Source organism: Neophocaena asiaeorientalis, unplaced genomic scaffold, assembly GCF_003031525.2.
Source record: "Neophocaena asiaeorientalis asiaeorientalis breed wild unplaced genomic scaffold, Neophocaena_asiaeorientalis_V1.1 scaffold130, whole genome shotgun sequence".
NCBI lineage: Eukaryota > Metazoa > Chordata > Mammalia > Artiodactyla > Phocoenidae > Neophocaena > Neophocaena asiaeorientalis.
Window position 1 is genome coordinate 5106800 of NW_020173397.1, and position 21188 is coordinate 5127987.

The window sequence follows — 21188 nt, forward strand, 5'->3', positions numbered from 1 at the left end:
ATTGTACCGCTATTGTTATGTTTATTGATTGTTTGGCATATCTTTTGTAGAGATAGCATGGATATTTACCCTGTTTAATGAAGTATTGAAAAAAAAAAAAAAAACTTCTATTTGGAATGCCAATTAGAAAAATGATCCCAACTTAAGATACTCAGATAAATAAATGAAAAATGTAAATGGAAATGTAAAACAGGTTTTACATGTTTATATATCCTTCCTGATTATTCCTAAATTGTAATAATAAAATGGTTTATAAGATTGTAAGATTTTATAAGCTAAAACATAATTTTGATATAAAATTTTAAACTCAGCACAAAATTAACTTGTTAACTATTTCAAGGCTAGCCATGTTTTCCTTTCACATTTTCAACAAATTTTTGTAAATACAGGTGATATAATCAATGTGTAATAATATTTGCTTTAAAACATATAGACTATTACTCAAGCACAAACATATAAGGGACCGTCTAATATATATATATTTTTTTTGAAACATACATCTTCATTAGTCGTAGTATCAGTGTGCACTTTTCTTAATATTAAAAAACAAACAACAGAAAGTTTGCTAAGTCCCAGAGACAAAATTCTGAGTCATTTAAAACTTAAATTTATTAAAATTACAAAACAAAAATAGATACAAGTTCCCCATTATAAATAATCACATAAAGAAGTGAAAATGAATTAGTCCTTGAATTTAGACAAATATTCCAGCTGTTTATAAGAAAGTTATATTTAAAAATGATAGAAGTTATTTAGTTTTTGTAAAGGAAGATACTTTTTATTTCTGAACATTTTCATGTAGACTAATAAAGGCATACCTGATAGGGCATAATGCTTGAGTCTCTCATGCACACAGCTTTATTCCTGAGGTTTTCCTTACCAAAGGTATCCATTTATTGTATCACATTATCCTGTGACTTAGACCACACATCTGGTTATCCAGCAGTGGGCACCAGAACAAAAGGCACCCTCTTGGTCAGAATCTTTGAGGTGTTCTGGTACAGAATCTCTGAATTCTTCTTTTTTTTTTTACACATATATACATTTCATTATTTTTAAAATAATCTTTTCCATTGTGGTTTATGCCAGGAGATTGGATACAGTTCCCCATACACTAGGACCTTGTTGTTTATCCATTTTAAATGTAATAGTTTGCATCTGCCAACCCCAAATTCCCAATCCATCCTCCTCCCTACCCTCTTCCTCCAGGCAACCACAAGCCTGATCTCTGTGTGTCTGTTTCTGTTTTGTAGATAGGTTCATTTGTGCCATATTTTAGATTCCACATATAAGTGATATCATGTGGTATTTGTCTTTCTCTTTCTGACTTACTTCACTTAGTGTGATAATCTCGTCCATGTTGCTGCAAATGGCATTATTTTATTCTTTTTTATGTTTGGGTAGTATTCCGTTGTATATTTGTATCACAACTTCTTTATCCATCAGAATCTCTGAATTCTATAGTGACTAGCAAACCCAATTAATTCCTCTCCCTTATGGAATTTGAATATGAAACATAGGTGTGTTGGGGTAATAATAGATAAACTTAGAGCAAGCAATAAGTAGAAAACATACAGTAGCAGGGACACTGAGGCAGTGGAAGCTAGGAGAAAATCTAAGCTGTAAATTATACAGAGAAGGGATAGAATTTAGCCATTAGTCAAGTAGAAAACTATAAACTATAAGTAAACTCTAAGTAAAGTAAATAGGAAGAACTGAAGGAGGAGCAGGGGGGACTATTAGAACTGAGGCTGGGTTACCAGAACACATGACAGCAGGGTAGGGCTACGGTTCTCAGAACAGTGATGAATGATGTTCCGGTTCTTCTTTTGCCCTGTCTGCTTGGTTACTGAGACTTTTTCCCATCCTCATTACTTCCCATGTAGCTTTAAAATACATCCCCATTAACCAAGATGACCTGAGCTGCTCTCTGCTTCTTGCCATGTGGAACAACCTAAGGAATATGGACTGTGAAAAGCAGAAGAAAAATACATGTCCTGAAATCTTAGGAAAGAAAATGCTTCCTTGTGTTGACACTTCCCTTTCACAGGTAGATCAGAATTAAAATGGTTAACTTTGAGTGGTATGGAAGAGATTTATGAGAATTTAAGCTGCTTGCTAGAGAATTTGATTTCTTTTGGGTGCTTCTCTGATCTTAGATTTAATCAAGATGTTTATTAGTTCATCAGAGAGAGTGGAGGACTTTTGTTTTTGGTAGTGAACTGCAATGAATGTTTCACATGGTGTTCCCTCAAGAAAGATCTGAGTCCAACATGCTCAGTTTAGAGGAGAAAAAAAGGCTTATTTAGGACCTTCCTTTCATTCTTTCATATGGGCTGAGAGCCAAATGATAGAGAAATATATATAGCTATTTAACGTGGCCAGAAAGAGAGTTTTCTCCTTTAAGCAGAGAAAGTATTCAGCAGAGTACAGAAATTCAAAACTTCCTCTGGTAATGAAATCTCTTAAAGCTGATAAAGATTAACAGTATAGTTCTCCGTCACCGCGTCTGTAAGAACTACATTTTTTGTATAGACCAAGAGTCAGCAAACTACGGCCTTTGAACCAAATCTGGCCTGTAGTCTGGTTTTGAAAATAAAGGTTTTTGGAAACACAGTCACACATGTTAATTTGTATAATGATATGTGGCTTTTGAATGACAATGGCAGGGATGAGAAGTTGTGAAACAGGCCATGTAGCTTGCAAGGCTGAATAGTTTTACTGGCTGACCCTCTAGGTAAAAAGTGTATCAATGAGCAGTTTGGGTGTTTATTTCTTACTCTACAGTTTTTTATCCTATATGCCTAATTTTATAGTCATATTTTTTATGAGACATTTGTCATAAGCACCTCAAACTTGCAGGTATTTTGGGTACAAACTAAAATAACATATGAGTAAAGATACCTTTAAAAAAGGTTAGCAGTTATTACATCCCTAAAGTTAGATATCATGTCTAGGTTAGTGGAAAGATAACAAACCAAAACAAATAACCATACACAAAATACACATTATTTTGGCACAGGAGAAAACACGGGTCGATTATACCACAGTGTACTCATAAACCATAAAGGTGGAGTCAAACTGAGTTTAGAACAGTGGTTGGACCTGGATTAGTGTTGAAAGCTCAATGGGTACTTCTTCATCCACAGTGCGGTGACTTTAGCCTGCAATGGTCTCTTTATGCCCGAGTTCTTTTTCACAGCATAGTTCAGATATGCTCTGATGGTACCTTTCCTGACCTCATTTCAGGCTGAGTTAAGACTGTCCTGTCAGTTTCTGAACAAAAAGACTTTTTTTTTTAAGAAATTCATTTTTGTACCCCCACTGCACTACTCGTTAGTGTTCACTGAATTGAAAGTGTTACTGTGTGCCTTCTGGTGGCTCAAATTAATGTATGCATTTCCTTCTAAGTACACATAACTGATTCCTTAAAGAAGTTTGGGCACCAGAAGAATTTGGCTCAGTAACTGCATGTACATTATGCCAAATGTGAATGATAAATGGGAACTTGCATCCATTTATGTAATAGTTTCTGTTAGTATCCTCATATCTGATATCCCAAGAAGAAATAACGCAGCGGGAATGATTTTAACTTAATTTTTTTAAAATATAGGTCAGAAAAAGTTTTCTGTAGAGGGTCAGATGCTTAAATATTTTGAGCATTTGGGGATCTAGGGTCTCTTGCAACATCATGAAAGCAGTGATACATAACACATAAGAGAATGGGTATGGTCGTGGGTGAATTTGGCTAGGAAAACGGGGAGCAGGCCAGATTTGGCCTGTAGGTGATGGTCTCTGGAACCTGGCTTTAAAAAGAACATTATAAATCGTGGAAAGATTTTTTTTTTTTTTGGTAATTCACATCATCTCTATTTAAGAATAGTATACATAGGATTTCCCATTCTCCTCACGTATAGACTGAGTAAAAGCTGTGATTTACCAACCTTTAGTAATTTCTGACCGTGGAGGAGAAAAAACAAGGGGTGAAGTTAGGCAGGTGATGAAATGCTTATATGGCCTTCAAAGAATATTGAAACCTAAATAACCTACTCACCATCCCACAAAACCAATCCTGTTTTAGACTACTTGAGAGTCAGTGTTTCTGTGGCAAACGTGTTTGGTAAACAAGAATAACTTGATTAACTTACTACTCAAGGCACATACAGGAAAACTCTTGGCCTCTCTAAACCATGACTTTGCATACGGACCATTGGAATTCTAATTTAGGACAAAGTAAAAAAGCATGGAGAGTCCTGTAGTCAGATGCTTATCTGCCCACCTATATTGCATTTCTAAGCCTATTTTCTTTTCTGAACGTGGCATTGCCACCGGCTAGCATTGTCATGAGGAGTAAATGACACGAAATGTCCAGCACAGCACTGAAAATCCTGTAAGTGCTCCACAAGTGAGCCACATCTCTCTCTGTGCACATCCGTTCATCCAACAGGTACTTCAGGAGGTCGCACCGCATACCAGGCACTGTGCTAGGCCCATAACGCATATGTGAAACTAGACGTCCAGAAGAAAGGACAACTTTTATAGTAGCTGCACCTGGTTCCTGGCTCTGTTGTTTACAACCTTTAGAAAACCTCTCTGTGTCTCAGTGTTCTCTCATATGAAGAGGGTTTAATAATACTACTTTTTCTCTATCTGTAATAGAATTTTGTTTCTTTTTAAAAATTTTTTTTGGAGTATAGTTGCTGTACAATGTTGTGTTAGTTTCTACTATACAGCAAAGTGAATCAGCTGTATGTATACATACATCCCCTCTTTTTGGGCTTTCCTTCCCATTTAGGTCACCACAGAGCATTGAGTAGAGTTTCCTGTGCTATACGGTAGGTTCTCATTAGTTATCTATTTCATACACAGCATCAGTAATGTATATATGTCAATCCCAATCTCCCAATTCATCCCGCCCCCCCTTCCCTCTTGGTATCCATACGTTTGTTGTCTACATCTGTGTCTCTATTTCTGCTTTGTAAATAAGATCGTCTATAGCAATTTTTTCAGATTCCACATATATGCGTTAACATACGATATTCATTTTTCTCTTTATGACTTACTTCACTCTGTATGATAGTCTCCAGGTCCATCCGTGTCTCTACAAATGACCCAATTTCGTTCCTTTTTATGGCTGAGTAATATTCCATTGTATGTATGTACCACATCTTCTTTATCCATTCCTCAGTTGATGGACATTTAGGTTGCTTCCATGTCCTGGCTATTGTAAATAGTGCTGCAGTGAACATTGGGGTGCATGTGTCTTTTGAATTATGGTTTTCTTTGGGTATGTGCCCAGTAGTGGGATTGCTGGGTCACATGGTAGTTCTATTTTTAGTTTTTTTAAGGAACCTCCATACTGTTCTCCATAGTGGTGTATCAATTTACATTCCCACCAGCAGTGCAAGAGGGTTACCTTTTTTCCACACCCTCTCCAACATTTATTGTTTGTAGATTTTGTGAGGAATAAAATGGACCATATATATAGAAGGTCCTATACTACTGTAAAATCATTTACAGATGCAATGAATTCCTATTATTCTGCAACAGGGTTTCTAAACCTCAGCACTCTTGACATCTGGGGGCAGATAATTTCTTCTCATGGCGGTGGGGGGGCGCTGGCCTGGGCATTGTAGGATGTTTAGCTGCATCCTAGCCTCTATCCAGATGAACCTCTCGCCTTAGTTGTAACCAACCAGACATGCCCTCAGACATTGTAAATATCTCCTGAGGGATGAAACCACCCCTCCCTCCCAATGAGAGCCCCTCTAATATATCAGACATCATGATTTTTAACTAAAAACACCCATAGCCATCATGTTCTTAGGTGTGATATTGAAATGTCCACGGAAGTGGATATTTTGGCTATGAAAATTATCGCCACAGTGTCAGAAACATGTACACAGGCCAATGAAATAGGGCAAGGCTCTTTTATCAGTTATAGCTGGGGCTCAAAGCTGATAACAAAGGTATGAAGTGCCATGCATTCTAAAGAGAGATATCAAACCATTTATATATAAGTCTACCTGGCAAAACTTAGCCTATAACCCAAGAGAAATGTACAGAAAGGGAATGTTGGTTTGTTTAGGCTGGTTTGTTTTGAGACGGTTGTAGAAAAAGCTGTGCATTCCTACCCCTCCGCCCAGGGGAAAGCAAAGGGGCTACTTCTTACCCCTTGCCTAACCAAGTGAAGAGGCTTCAGAAAGAAACACATGATATGTATTCTCTGTAATTTAGGGGATGCAGGTTCTTTTAACTGACAAATGCCTGAGAAACTTCCAAAGGGGAGAGAGACCTGGACAGTGTATTGTGGCAGAGTGAAGAGAGGCTAAGTGGGGACACACTGCACTTCCATGGAACATAGAGCAAAGGTGCATGTTTGCTGAGGGCAAATGTGAAAACCATGTAGGGAGCTATCCATGAGCAACGTTACGGTTGCTCTGTCATCATAGAGTTGCAACCTTATGATGCTGTATCCACAAAGAGCATCTAGAGGAGAGAGATAACCTCTATCAGAACAGTCTGGCCATGGACCACCAGATTCCAGGAACTGAGGAGACCTTCTGGCAGCTTGCACGAAGGAACGACAACCAAAAGTTGCCCCCTTTGCCGCACCACCAAAAACCACCAAAAAACAAAGCAAAACAAAAAAACTGCTGTATGAAAGTCAACGTCTGGTCATTTACCGTTCCTAGAGTATACCAAAGTCAAATTACAAATGTACCAGCAGTCAGGACTTTTTCTGTCCTTTTCCTCTCCTCCCAATCCCAGTTTACTACAACTCTGGAGGAACTAGTTTGGGAAAGGAGAAATTGAATAGCAGAGTGGAGAAAAGGTGGAGAACTGCCTATGCATTCCCTTTCACACTATAGCATTTCTCCGCTGAGGCAGGCCTGAGTGTCTAGAAATGAGAAACTTTAGATTGGTTGAAAGTCTAAAGTTTATGATAATAAACCAGGTTGAAAACAATTTTAAGTATAAAAATGAACCTACCTGCTGATACTTAATAATAATGACTACAAAAGCTATCCCGTCTGCCTAAGCTTTCATCTAGATGCAGGGAAGAACAAAGGAAGGATTTAAGGAACAATGATAGGGAAATTATTTTCTACCTGCGCTCTGCTGAGTCTTACTCATGAATAGTTCTAGAGGTAATAAATAAATAATTTCTAGTTCATTAACTAATAACAAAAATGCTACTGACCCACCTTCAATAGACATTGAACTTCTGTTTCTTATATTTGGAAGCAAATAGTGTTGAGTTAGTCACACTCTCTTAACTTTAGTAGAAATACAAAAAGTTTCCAATACCTCTTTTAAATAATGCATCATCAGGAGTCTCTCATACCACGTATTTTTATATACTCAATAGTGATCAAATAAATCTTCTTTTTTGTTTTTCAATATTCCTCTTTGCCAGCTAAATCTTTTTCCTTTAAAGTAACTCAGTTGGATAGAAAATTACCTCCCACGTAATAACGAGTTCAGACCGACTTCCTCCACCTCCATTGATGTTTGTTGGTGCCATGACAGGGACTAAAGCAACCAAGAGAAACATAGGATGGCAATTACTAAAGTACGTCTTCATTGGGAAGAATTTTGTTTTTGGATTTCAGCTTTCAAAATCTCACACAGACACATTATGAGAGAGTCTTGCATTTTTAATGAACATAAATTATGTTTACACATATCCAAATTTCTAGGAGAGAGGACACAGTTGTGTTTGATACAAGAGCACCCTGGCTCCAAAATTAATTAAAAATCGACTAACATCGTATATTTGACATTATTATGCATCATCTACTAATTGGCAAAATGATGTTGTATTCAGATGGTAACTGCGACGTTGCTGATTTAGTGCCTAATTATACAGTTGTGCTATAAACGAGTTACTTAGGCAGTCAATTATTTTTCAATAAATAAACTAAAATAATTGTTCTTTTTGTTAGCCATCAGGATATTTTAACATTTAAAAATGAATCCTTAAAGATACATAAATTTTGAAAATTCTTGTTTTATAACTCTTTGTTTGAATCTCAAATCTCTCAGTACAGAGCAGGACTTTTCCTCTAATTTTTCACAATCAAACTAAACTGTTCTCTGATCAAGGATGTGATTGAGAGGATTCCCTGGGTTTAACTCTAGGACCCTAAGGCTCAGTGGTAGAACATTCCAGACACTGATCATTTTTACAAATTAGGAAAAAATATGTCCTTCAACTATACCCTTGTGAGGACTAGTGTAATGAAACATAAATAGTTCAAGGCAAATTGTAAAATCGATGCCAATTGTGAGCATGAGTAGAGTATCATAGTATATAAACAGAATGAAACTTTATACATGTTGAAGTGTTAAAAAGTATTCTTTTCCCTGCAATAATAGCAAAAGTATGCTAAATCTATGATAATGGGTAAATCTGCAGGGTATACTTTATATATAGATAAAATTATCTATATCGATCATTTTTGAATTAAAATATGTAATGTTTAATTACTCATTCCAAGATTTTCTCCCACCATTTATACCATTCAGATAAATCTAGACTACTTGTTTTATTTATTCCCATTTCATACATATTTAACTCTATAAATGATACAGTGATATAATAATCTCATTGTTCTTTTAAGTAATAACACCAGACGTTATCTACTCTCATATTCAGATTGACCCTAACTTTGTCTGCTTTGATCTTCATAATTTATTTAAAAGATTGCCTTGAACATCTAAGCCTTCCAATGCCTTCCAATGCCTTTGGCCAAAAGCAGCATGAATTGGAATAGCTTCTACAGTTGCAGGGTTTCTAGTACTCGACAGCTTACAGTAACATATTGCAGGACAATTGAATAGTTTAGATACATAAAGAAATTATTTTAAATTATACTTTAACTCTTTGCAAAAGTTTCCAATATTCTGGGTAATAAAGGTCCCTCTTTTCTTCAGTTTTCAAATGAGCCATACGCATCCTAAAGCCATATTGAGAAGAACTGTCTTTGATGATAGCAGCAAACAAACAAACAAACAAAACCTCACAACCTCTCACTTCAGTATGATTTGGAGCCTCAGGGAAATCATTATGAATACCAAGTCTCATTATGCTACTGAAATGAGAGCGTCCATGGTTAACAGAAGGTGACATAAAAACTTTACTGTAAAAACTTTAGAATTAACATCAACCCTGCCCAAAACTATCATAATATAAATCAGCTGTAAACAAACAATCTGAAATTGAAGCTAATATCCAGAGTCATGGACCACGCTTCTAGATTCTTATCCAGTTGGTCTGTGGTAGGGCCTGGGAATTTCTATATTTAGACATTTCCTTATGTCAGTCTTTATCTCATTTAGGTTAAGGCCCACTGTTATGGTGAATGCTGGTGCCTAAGTCTGGATGTCTGGGTTCAAATCCTGACTTTGTCCAAAACAATCAGCTAACATCCTGGTCTTCCTTTTCTTCCTCTTATCAAAGTGAGGACCCTCCTCTCAGCTCTAAACTTTTAGAATGATTTAAGATATCACTACCAAATATGCTGTTTTCCAGCCATAATCCTATAATAAAATGATTAGCATTACCTTTAGTTTAAAAAAAATGATTTATTGACATCTGACAGTTGCACACACCGTTGAAATAGTTCTTGTTAAACTAAGCCAGCAGCATCAGTGATCCTCCATAGGTGACTGGATAAGAATGTGAACTTTGTTGGCTACATGCATTGCGCAGATCAAATGTCACCTTGGATGTGAAAGTTTAAGAGTGGAACAAAGGATCCATTGAAAAGAGCTTAAGAAGGTGTGATTTCTGAGACAGGTTCCACTTGAATTCTGCTGTTCAGTGAACCAGTTGATGCTCAATTAGCACTTCTGTTAAATGAGTTTAAAATTTACCTCATTTGCCTGTGGAAAAATTTATACTATCGCTCAATGAAGCTGCAGCTAGGTCAGAGTTGAGAAATAGATGGAAATGTGTGGCTGGCAGCACCATCAGAGTCTCAGTTAATTCTTGGCTACAACATTTAATGAAACAAGCAGTAACTCATTTGCATTTACAAATCTACAGATTCTTGAATGGATTTTGGCTAGAAAATAGATGAGATGAGAGGACAGCTTTTGAAAAATTCTAATTTTTGACATGCCTGCTTAACTATAATCATCTCTTTTTGAATTCACTTTTTGGGAGAAAATACACCTTGCTCTGTGCACATACAAATGGAAAATAAGAGCCACCGATTTACTGCCTCTGATTTTGGACCAAAAATACTACCCTTCTCACTTATTTTCTTGAGGAACTATACTTTAAAAGGTCTTCCACATCTTTAGAAGACATTGATTTCTTACCTGATGCTTTGGTTCTTAACACTTCTGATGGTTTACTTGGTTCTCCAATCCCAATGCTATTCCCGGCAACAACACGAAACTCATATTCCACCCAAGGACTCAAACCAACCACTGTTGCATTGTATGTCTTACCATTGAGAATTTCTGGAACTGAAAAGAAGGGGATGCTTCAGGCCCCTAAATTGGCACTAGTTAAAAACAATCAGTTATTCAATTAAACAAACACACCATCTGTTTTAGAAAATTATTCAAAACTACTTGTGTCACTTACCTGTAGAAACAGCCTGCCAACCCACAGAAAATGGTGTCCGAGCCTGAATACTAAATATTTGAATGGGACTGTTATTATCTGAGCCTGGTCTCCAGCTTAGTTGAGAAGTAGTACTGGAAATGTGTTCCACTCTTACATCTTCTGGGGGACCTGGGGGACCTTGAAAAATATGTTTTATGATAAATATATTGGAAATTATTAAATTCATGGATTTGGGACAGAGATAGTCTAATCTGTTATGCTTAGAAAATAAAATATTGAACATAATGTATTTTAGCACATTATTTGAGATAAATCCCTATTAATTCAACTTACATGGTGAGAGATTAATTTATAAACTTGTTTTTTTTTTTTTTTTTTTTTTTTTTTTTTTTTTTTTTTTTTTTGGGCAACCTCCCAGACAGGGGCACGAACCCGTGTCCCCTGCATCGGCAAGCGGACTCTCATCCACTGCGCCACCAGGGAAGCCCGAGAGATTAATTTAGAAATGCTTCCCTTGAAGATTAGAAAATGCCAGTCATGGGATGGTTGAATATCATCCGATAGGGAATTAACCTCAAAAATTGAGAACCGTTCTTGTCCATTCTCTCTTGAAAGCTAACTCAAATAAATGCATCTGATATGGAGACCTTCAGGAACATGTGACTTTGACCCTGCTCTGACAAGAATGGTTTATTATGAATAGAAAGCATGTCTATAGGGACCGACACTGCTTGCTAAGTCTGACCATTCCTTATAAAGAGACAAAACCCACTCATTTCAATATCCATATTTATACCCGTACCCTGGAGTCTTAGAGTTTAAAAAATAAAAAAATCTGTACTATTTATCTCACTTTTTTATCATAATGTGGTTACTCAAAGATCTACCATGTATCAATACATATTAACATTTTTGATTGTGAATAAACTGGGTGCTCATTCATTTTCACCATTTATGCTTACCCCTCACAATTATATCAGCTTCGGCAGATAAACTTTCGAGAGTTGTTTTTACTGTGCACAGATATTTTCCTGAATGATTTAACTGAATATTCCTTATCATCAAATCCCCAACAGATTCCTGCAGATAGATAGGGAAAAAAGTATAAAAACATAATCATACCCAGCAGGTCCCTTTTTTTTTTTTTTTTTTTTTTACAGCTGAATAAATACTAAATGTAAGGCAGCTCTGAAATTAGGAGATATACTAGTATTATAGTTTCTCATATTTGATCCTTTTTATTATCCACTTTATTATAATTGCATCCAGAACACAAGCATTTCTATGAAAGACATAAAACAAAACAAAACAAAAACAGATGCAACTTCATAAACAGACAGTGACTATCCATGCACATCAATATGGGGAGAATAATTATGAAAGATATTGATTCATGTAAAAGACTTGATTCATTTTATTAAACACTTAAAAATTTCAGCAACTTACTCCTCCAATCTTCTCAAAATGAGCCACTCCTTTTTTTAAGTCTATGACATCTCCATTGAAAGACCATAGAAATACAACTTCAATGGAGGGGTCATGGGACACCTGGCAGGGTAGGACTATACTCTCGCCAACTGTAACATCCATTTTGGAAGGTGGCACGGTAATAACAGTCCTCTCTGTTGAGAAAAAATATTATTATTATAAAAGCTTATCAAATGCTAGCATATGGCTATAAAATATATATTTTGAATGGTTTTGCCATTGTTTGAAATTATATAAATAAAACATGAAGCTCTACAATATGAAAAATTATATTCCCACTTTTCAAATATTTCTGCATTAATCAACGTAGCCTATTACTTGTAAGAAAATTCAAGACATACTTTCATTTATACTTAATATAAAAATAAGTAGCTCATAGAAAACTGTGGACCTCAAAAGACAGTAGTCCCTACGTAGAGAATGCACCACACCATTTTTATTATTATTTTATTCTGAAATTCCAGCCACAATATTACAATCCACACAATGGTTACAGCTCTAAATATTCTATGTTAATTTCATATACTATGAGACAAATTGCATCCCTAAGATCATAACTACATTAGTTTATATTATATCGAGATTTATAATCATAAGCTTATATTTGAAAATGTGAATACAACATATTTATTCTATTTCTGACATAGCAGTGATAAAAACTTTCTATTTTAGATAAAGGTGCAGCACGAATAGGAAAGAGGTAACTTTTTTCATCGAGATTTTACAATTTTAGAATTACACATCTATCATAAAAAAATTTCTATCTAGAAATAGGAGTCACAATATCAGCCCTTGCTCTACAAGTCATATCATGTCATTGACCCATTTCAAAGGATAATTCCAAACAGTGTTCCAGCTGGACTTGTGAATCCTATATTTCTGTGGTTAAAAGAGACTCATAGTGATATCATTTTTGACTACATTTTTATAAAAAAATACATAGTTTTGATTTTAGAGGACTAAGAATTGACTAAGATGGCAACTCAGTAAGCACACACACAAAAAAAACCCTGGACATACATTTGGATTTACATATGCACTATCTTACCAAAATAAAGTATGTTTTAAGGGATTTACATTTAAGAATTAGGGATTTTGGCAAATTATAGTGAAAGCAAGTATCATACATAAAGAAGTTTCAAAACAAAATGAAATGAGGACCCTCGAAAATCTCTTTCTCTAAAGATCACTCATAAGGTAAAGTTTTACCCTCTAGGACATAGGCTAAAAGCTTTACTTTCCTTCTGGCTTCTTTGTGCTGCTCAAGAAATCAAAGTAGCATTGAGGTTGAATTTATATGTTCATATGGATGAGTGTGCCACTGTATTTTATCAATAGAATGTTTAAGTATTATTCCAACATTTTAAAATTTGTGATTGTTTCCTTAATAAACAAAAAGTAGGAAGTAATCATCTTGGGCTTTAAGGTACATATTGATAAAAGAGTCATGGAAAAAAGCACATATTTTATTTCTGAATATAATGAAGAAAATCTAAATCTACATCAGATTGTATCTGTGTCTTCATATTTTCATATTTTAAAGATACTCTTTACCTTATTATATTAGACACGTGTACTTTTTATTCTAATTATTTCTGGGGAAAAGTTTAAAGAATGATTTTGTGGACTAAGTCCATTCTTCATTCCAAGCCGCCTTCAGACGTCTCCCACAAAGAAAGAATAAATACTAACCAGGGTTTCAGTAACACATTTTAAGACTAGAGAATATTTTCCTTCTTGTAGTATCCTTGAAAAAAATATATCGCTAATATCTTATTTACACTTATGGGAGGATGAGTTGGCTAACTGGTTGTGCTGGTAGAGCAAAATTGCTGTGATTTAAAGTTTTGGATCATGCGGTTAAAATAATTTTCAAATATTAAAAATGAAAGCCCCTCCTTCCATTTATGGTACCACAAAGTGGCAAAATTAGACAAATCATTCCCTATATACATAGTTTGTCAGTAGTATAGTAATAATGACTAAAACTTCATGAATAAGAAGCATTTATAATTCATTATAATGTTTACATGTTCTCACTAGTTCATTCATTCATTAACTAATATTTATTGAGCAACTACCAAATTCCAGCTGTCTGCTAAGTATCGGAAATACAATGGAAGGAGAAGAAAAAAAAAAAGCACCAAATAAAAATGATGTGGTGCTTGCCTTCACAGAGATTTAAGAATAAAATGAGAGGCTGGCGTTAATCAAATCATACTCAGAAATACATAGTTACAAATGTGATAAGTGCCATGTATTAGAAGTAAATGATTCTATTAAAATAGTGAATCCTGAGGGATCAGTTTATTGGGAAAAGGTTGCTTTAGCTGACAGTAAAAGGCAAATAGGAGTTAGCTAAGTAAACATAATAGGCAGGGAGAAGTAACTTTATTCACTATGCAGGCAAGAGCATTTACAAACAATCTGTGCAAAGAAGAATGGTTTGTTGAGGCAAGGCAGCCATTTTGCTGGAAAGAAGTGTTGGAGAGTAAAACAGGAGTGGAACGTGGAGAATATGAAGCTTGGTGATGGTGGTAGTCAGAATGTAAGCTTTAGATGTTTTTAGGGCCAGCTACATAGTTTTGGGGTCACAGTATGAAATAAAAATGTGGGGTGTTTTTCTTTGAAATTACTTTGCTTTAAAAATAATATATTACCGGGGCTTCCCTGGTGGCACAGTGGTTGAGAGTCTGTCTGCCGATGCAGGGGGACAAAAATAAATAAATAAATAAATAAATAAATAAATAAATAAATAAATAAATAAATAAAAATAATAATATATTACCTACAAAATGTAACAGGGTAATAATGATACATGAGTAACAACATAAACATACAAATTACAAAAATATATTTTTGATTCAATTTTATATATACATTAAATAATACTTTATTAAAGTTATATCTTGAGTGATCATAAGATTTTTCTCACTGTTCTATAAATTTATTAGGTCATCAGAATTTATGTTTTAGCAATTTTATTTTTAAGTGATTGACATCGGTTGCACGTGGCAAATGTAAAATCGCAGATGCTTTTTGATATTTTTTTATTTTTGCAAAGATCTTTCTGTTGATGCAATTGTTATGGAACCATTGAGAGTATTTTATAGGCTGTGACAACATTGGAATAAATTTCTGATAAATTATTTTGAAATGTGAATCTTAGATCATCTAGAGCTGATGGTTCTCAAGGAACAGTCTTTTCTAGAAAGATTTATCTCTTCATACAAATCCATTCTGTTTAAGTCTGAATTGAGATGTAAATTTAAACAATGGAACTGTTAGATTCTTCGGACATATCCTGTAACTTGTGGAGGTTTCACGAGAAACTGAAAGTGGCTTAACGGTTTGTGTATAATCCAAAACGCCTGTTTATGCATTCTACTGCTGTATCTTTTTTTTTTTTTTTTTTTTTTTTTTTTTTTTTTTTTTTTTTTTGCTGTACGCTGGCCTCTCCCTGTTGTGGCCTCTCCCGTTGCGGAGCACAGGCTCCAGTCGTGCAGGCTCAGCGGCCATGGCTCACAGGCCCAGCCGCTCCGCGGCATGTGGGATCTTCCCTGACCGGGGCACGAACCCGTGTCCCCTGAATCGGCAGGCGGACTCTCAACCACTGCGCCACCAGGGAAGCCCCTGTTAATTTTTTTAAGATAGGAAAACTGGTTTATTGTTATGTTGAAAAGATCCCCTTGTCATTTAAAAATACATTCTGAAAGATTTATAGAAGAAATTATGATGTTTATGATTTGCCTCTAGATATTTGAGGTGGATGTTGGAGAAGTAGGTGAGGGTATAGGTGAAACAAAGTTGGATATGAGTTGATGATTATCAACCCTGATTGACGAGTACATAGGTGTTCCTGGTACTGTTTTCTCTACTTTTCTGTGTGTTTCTAATTTTCAATAATAATAAAAGAAAGACATAAAGGAAATGATGGGGGTAGTGAATATTTATATACAGAATAGGGAGACATCTTTTCCATTCAGCTTCTAGTGTGAAGAGGACCGACCACTTTTTGAAGGTTATTCTAAGTTTGAATGACATGCGTTAATGGAGAGTTCATAAAATTACAGCATTTTAATATATACTCTTTTCAGTCTGTTTCAGTGAGATTCAGATATACGAAAACAGCTTGATCTAACAATCCTATCTTTAAGAAGTACAAGGAAAGGCTTAATAAAATATATAATGCTTTTGATGAATAGCCTTACTCAAATTCACCTTGTCAAAATAGACAATATTTCCAGAACCCATCTTTAGTTAAGAGCACCTCAGGAGACATGAAAACTAGTAACAAAGTTTCTCTCAGAACTGTTAAGCATGACTTCTTTAAACATAAGTGTGGCTTGTTCCCTGTATCAATGGCCAAACACTCTATTACATATCATGATCCCCAGCTACATTTTTACAAGCCAGGGATGGCAGTCCATCATGTAATTAGTCTTTCCTGAGCATCCAGAAAATATTACTTTTGGTCACTTTTTGTTTGTTTCTTTTGTACTTTTAACTCAGTTGAAATCTCCATCTGTGAGTGATACTCTTTCACGGTCATTGTTCAGAATAATAACTGCTCAGGTGGTTCTGAATTATCAACTCCTCTCAAAAGATTGACGAATGTTAAGAAAAATCATCAAATCTTTCTCCCTCTGTACAACATGTGATTCTGCCTTCATTTGTCTATGACATTATTGGAAATGTTATTAAGATACTGATATAAAGGAAACTAGTGTATAAATAGCACTTAAAACAGGTGATGGAAGTCTCTGATATTTTCTCTCATTAGTTAACTTGTGAAGACTAGAAATAAAAACTTCTAAAATTTGGTCCTCTTCCTAATTCCTCAGAATCTCAAATTAGCCTCGTATCAACATATTAACTCTTCCCATTGCTTTTAATTTCTTCTTCAATCTGTGACCACATTCCTTCTGTTTATAGGAGTTTCATTAGTATTTCTTTTAGTGCTGATTTGAGTGATAAGTTCTCCGAGGTTTTGTTTGGTGAAAGCATCTCTGTTTTGTCCTCATTTGAGAGGATATTTTGCTGGGAATAGAATTTTATTGGTATTGTCTTTCAGACCATTAAAAATGTCATTCCACTGTCTTTTTGATTCCCTTAATTCTGTTGTTATGTCAGCTGTCATTGTCATTGTTATTCTTTTGAAGATAATGTGTTTTTTTTTAATTGCGATGATTTTTCTTTCCTTTGTTTTCGCTACTATGTGCTTATTTAAACTTTCCTTTGTGTTTATCCTAATTAAGGCTCATATGATTTCCTGAATAGATGACTGATGTCATTTTCAGTTTTTCTGAGCTCTCTGGAAAATCTTTCTTCAAACTGGTCATCCCACATCCCTTCTCTGCCCCTTTGGGAACCACAATTTCATGTATGTTAGACCTATTCACCATCGACAATATATTCTTTGTGTTCTTTTTTGTCTTTCCTATTGCATTTCCTCTCCATATTGGATATCTTGTATTCACATATCTTTCTCTTTACTAATCTTCTTCTCTACCATATCTAATCTGCTGTTAAGTCAGTCTGTTTTGTTCTTAATTTTAGCCTTTGTATTTTTCACTTCTAGAACTTCCAACTGATGTTTAATACATGCCATTTCTCTTCTGAAATTCTCCATCTTGTCATCTTTTAAAAAAACATACTAATCACAATTATTTTAAAACCCTTGTGTGATAGCTTCTATATTTCAATCAGCCATGACTTGTTGCTGTTATCTGATATTTCCCTGGGTTTTGGTCATTTGGTCCTGGCTCCAGCTATTGGTAACATTTTATGAAATGTCAGGCACTGTGGCTCAAAATGTAAATATTTTCATTTTGTTGTATTTTTCCCAAGAAGACTTAGTTTTTAAGCAGGCAATTGAAAAAGAGCAGAATCTAGTCAGGAATTGATACAAATTGAGTCATTGATTTTAAGTCCTGGTCAATTTTGCTCTGCTTTTATTACTAAGGGCATAATCCCTGAGGTGTCTTGATTCCAGATTGAATTGTTTAGCTGGCCTCATTCTATTTGGTTGATTATGAGCCCCACTTTTTTTCTTTCTGGCACTGTGAGAACACCAAAATTTCTGCTTGAGATTTTTATTTTTAAAATATTTTTACATTATTTGTGATTGATATTGGTATGATGTTTGTGTGATAAATCTACTTCAACTACTCAGGACAGAAGTTTCACCAATATTATTAACTTTTTTAATAGATTATGTGTAGGGTTGGAAATATTTCGGCCATTTATCAGTAGCTTTTTAGATAATAGCTTCAACAGTATGATACTTAATGTCATTTGGAAAAAGAAGTGAGCACTACTTTGGACAGATGTAGAAACCCTTAACATAAAAATATACTAATTGTTTATTCAGTATTTTATTCAAAACCATTTAATTAGTATTGAACCCTTACTTTCTTCCAGGTGTACATCAGTGTGAATACTGAGCAAATAAAACAACACCAAACTGAGGAGCCTTTAGAGGATTTGCATAACAGAGGCAAAAAACTCATCTACAATTTAAGAGGAACACTCAAGCTTCTAGAAGGGAGACAAAGATGGAATTGAGGCCCATACTTTTGAGGCTGTGGGTGAGTCTCTTAATTTCAATATTGTTATCATTTTGGGCCAGATTATATTTTGTCGCATGTATGTGTAAGTGGATTCAGAGTGAGGTGGGGAGGCTGTTCTGTGCATTATAGGATATTTAGCAGCATCTTTGGCCTCTACCTACTAGATGTTAGTAGATCCTTCAGTTGTGACAGCGAGAAATATCCCTACACATTGCCCTATGTCCCCTAGGAGGCAAAATAAACTTAGTTGGGTATCTCTGTGCTAGAGACACACTTTGGGAAAGTGACAGTAATTGTTTAAACTAATGTTTGGTCATTGAAGTTATGGGACCTGGTTAGATTCTTTACATATCTTGTTGCTGAGTCCATTTGTTGGACAATGGGATATGGGGTTTGAAAGAAGGAAAAGAGTGAAAATGACTACAAGGATTTGGCTTGAGCAAGTGTCGGTGTAGGCTGTCATTAATATAGTGGGGATTTACTGTGGCAGGAGCAGGTTCTGGGAGTGAGAGTTAGGAGGTTAGTGTTATGATATAGTAAATTGGTAAGTGAAGATAAATTGGCAGTTGGATTTGGGATTAAGATAGATAATTAAGCTGGGTTATCATTTTGGGAATTAGCTTGTAGATTTTAATTCGAGGACAGTTCCCTGTGATACTCCAAATTTAGGAAATTGGTAAGATTCAGAGGAGCTAGAAAAGGAAATTGAAAAGGAATGACTCAAGATGTTAAAGGAAAACCTGAAAAATACTATGTCCTGGTAGCCAAGTGAGAAATGTGTATCAAGAACTGTGTGATCACTAGTCTGATACCTTAAGTAAGATGACTGAGAACTGACCTCTGGATAAAACAGTGTGGAGGCTACTAGTCACCTTGTTAAGAACAGTATTGATGAAATGGTAGGAAAATAGCCTGGTTGCATGGATTCAAAACAGAATTGACCAGAAAGATTGAAAAAAGAAAGCTCGTACAGACAACGTTTTAAAAGAGTTTTGATATAAAGGAGAAAAGTCAAATATGGCAGTAGCCGGAGGGGAAGTAAGGTCAGAAAATGACAGCTTTTTAATGATGGGAGTAACAGTATGCAAGTATGATGGTGGGAGTGATGCATTAGAGGGGATAATAGAGATGAAAAAGACAAGTGAGGGAGAGGGAGGGGGTAAGGAGAGAGAGAGAGAGAGAGAGAGAGAGAGAGAGAGAGAGAGAATGTCCCTGAATGTGAGAGGGAATCATATCTAGTGTACAAGTGGAAGATTTGAGTCCATGACCCATAATCTCCCAAACTGTGCTTTCTAGAGTACTTGACAAATTTTGTTTAAGCAAAAAATAGCTAAAGCTTGACTTCTTCTAAATATTAGCAGAGAAAAATAGTATCACAATAAAAAATAGGATATACAACATCCTGGCGATGATAATTGATTACATAGTATTTACTTCAAGTTCTTTATAAACATCTAAAAAATGATGCCAAAAGAATTTTTTTTTCTAAGACATTAATCCACCAAAACAGAGATGAAAAGGGGAGACAAAATTTGAGGAACTGGAATGAAGTTGAATGACTTCTAACTGACTTACTGTAAAGGTCAGTCATAGGCTGGCAGTGGGAAGGCTGAGGAGAAAACTTATTTAGCGTGTCTTTATGAATTAATTCATTTTGGAATTTATGAATAGGATGCTATTTGGTCTCAAGAGTGTTTTCCTGTCTCAGAAGAAGACCAGCAAATTACTTTCCTGCAAGGATATGCATCAGAGGGTCTCTGAACTTCTGGTCACCAAGCAGTTAAGGGTGGGGGGCTTCTACTGAAAATAGTGGAATCAAGGAAACATGTACAGGGTGAGGGCTGAGATCCATGTGTTGCAACATTCTGAGGGTGCTGTCTGCTGGGCTTTTGCTCTCCAGGCAGGAAACCTGGGTGGGAGGGGAGGGACATTTTCCTAGGGATCTGATGAGCCTACAAGAAAAGATCCAAATATAGTGACCTTAGAGTTTTCCAAAGAAATATCTTGGCCAGATCATCTAAATGTGAAGTCCAGTTGTTCAAAAATCCCCACACTAGATCAGAGCTTTCTGTAAGACTTTTAGTGACCCACTCTTAAATATGAGCAGACAACAGATGCACAAAGTATCTTTGTACACCTCTTAATAAAGGATAGGGATTAAAACAAAGAAAGAGAAGAAAGTAGTTTGGGACAACAGAGACCATGCATAAAAAATAAACTAGAAAATAGAAAAACTACAAGCAATATTTTCAGAGGAAGGGGGAGAAAAAGAGCAAGGCCAGAAAATAAAAGGACACTTAGAAATTCTTTCAAAATAGCAAAAACAAAAATACAATAGAAAGTCTGGAAGATAAAGTTGAGAAAATCTCCTAGAAGATAGAGCAACAAAGCTATAAAATGGTTATGAGGAGAGAGAAACAAACAAAAGTGTATGTATATATATATATATATATATATATATATATATATATATGTGTGTGTGTGTGTGTATATATATATATGTGTGTGTGTATATATATATATATATAAAAAATGTGTGTATA

At 35.3% G+C, this 21188-nt stretch overlaps 1 protein-coding gene across 4 annotated transcripts in view; it reads right to left on the reverse strand.

Annotated features, from left to right (window-relative positions):
* CNTN6 (contactin 6) overlaps positions 1-21188 on the reverse strand; it is a 289356-nt gene that overhangs the window by 13939 nt on the left and 254229 nt on the right. For all 4 annotated transcript variants that reach the window (XM_024747063.1, XM_024747065.1, XM_024747067.1 and 1 more), the window contains 5 exons: positions 12032-12207; positions 11548-11665; positions 10604-10762; positions 10333-10482; positions 7466-7536 (listed from right to left, as the gene is read on the reverse strand). In XM_024747063.1, coding sequence (XP_024602831.1) covers positions 7466-7536; positions 10333-10482; positions 10604-10762; positions 11548-11665; positions 12032-12207 — 674 coding nt within the window. The remainder of the gene's footprint in view (positions 1-7465; positions 7537-10332; positions 10483-10603; positions 10763-11547; positions 11666-12031; positions 12208-21188) is intronic.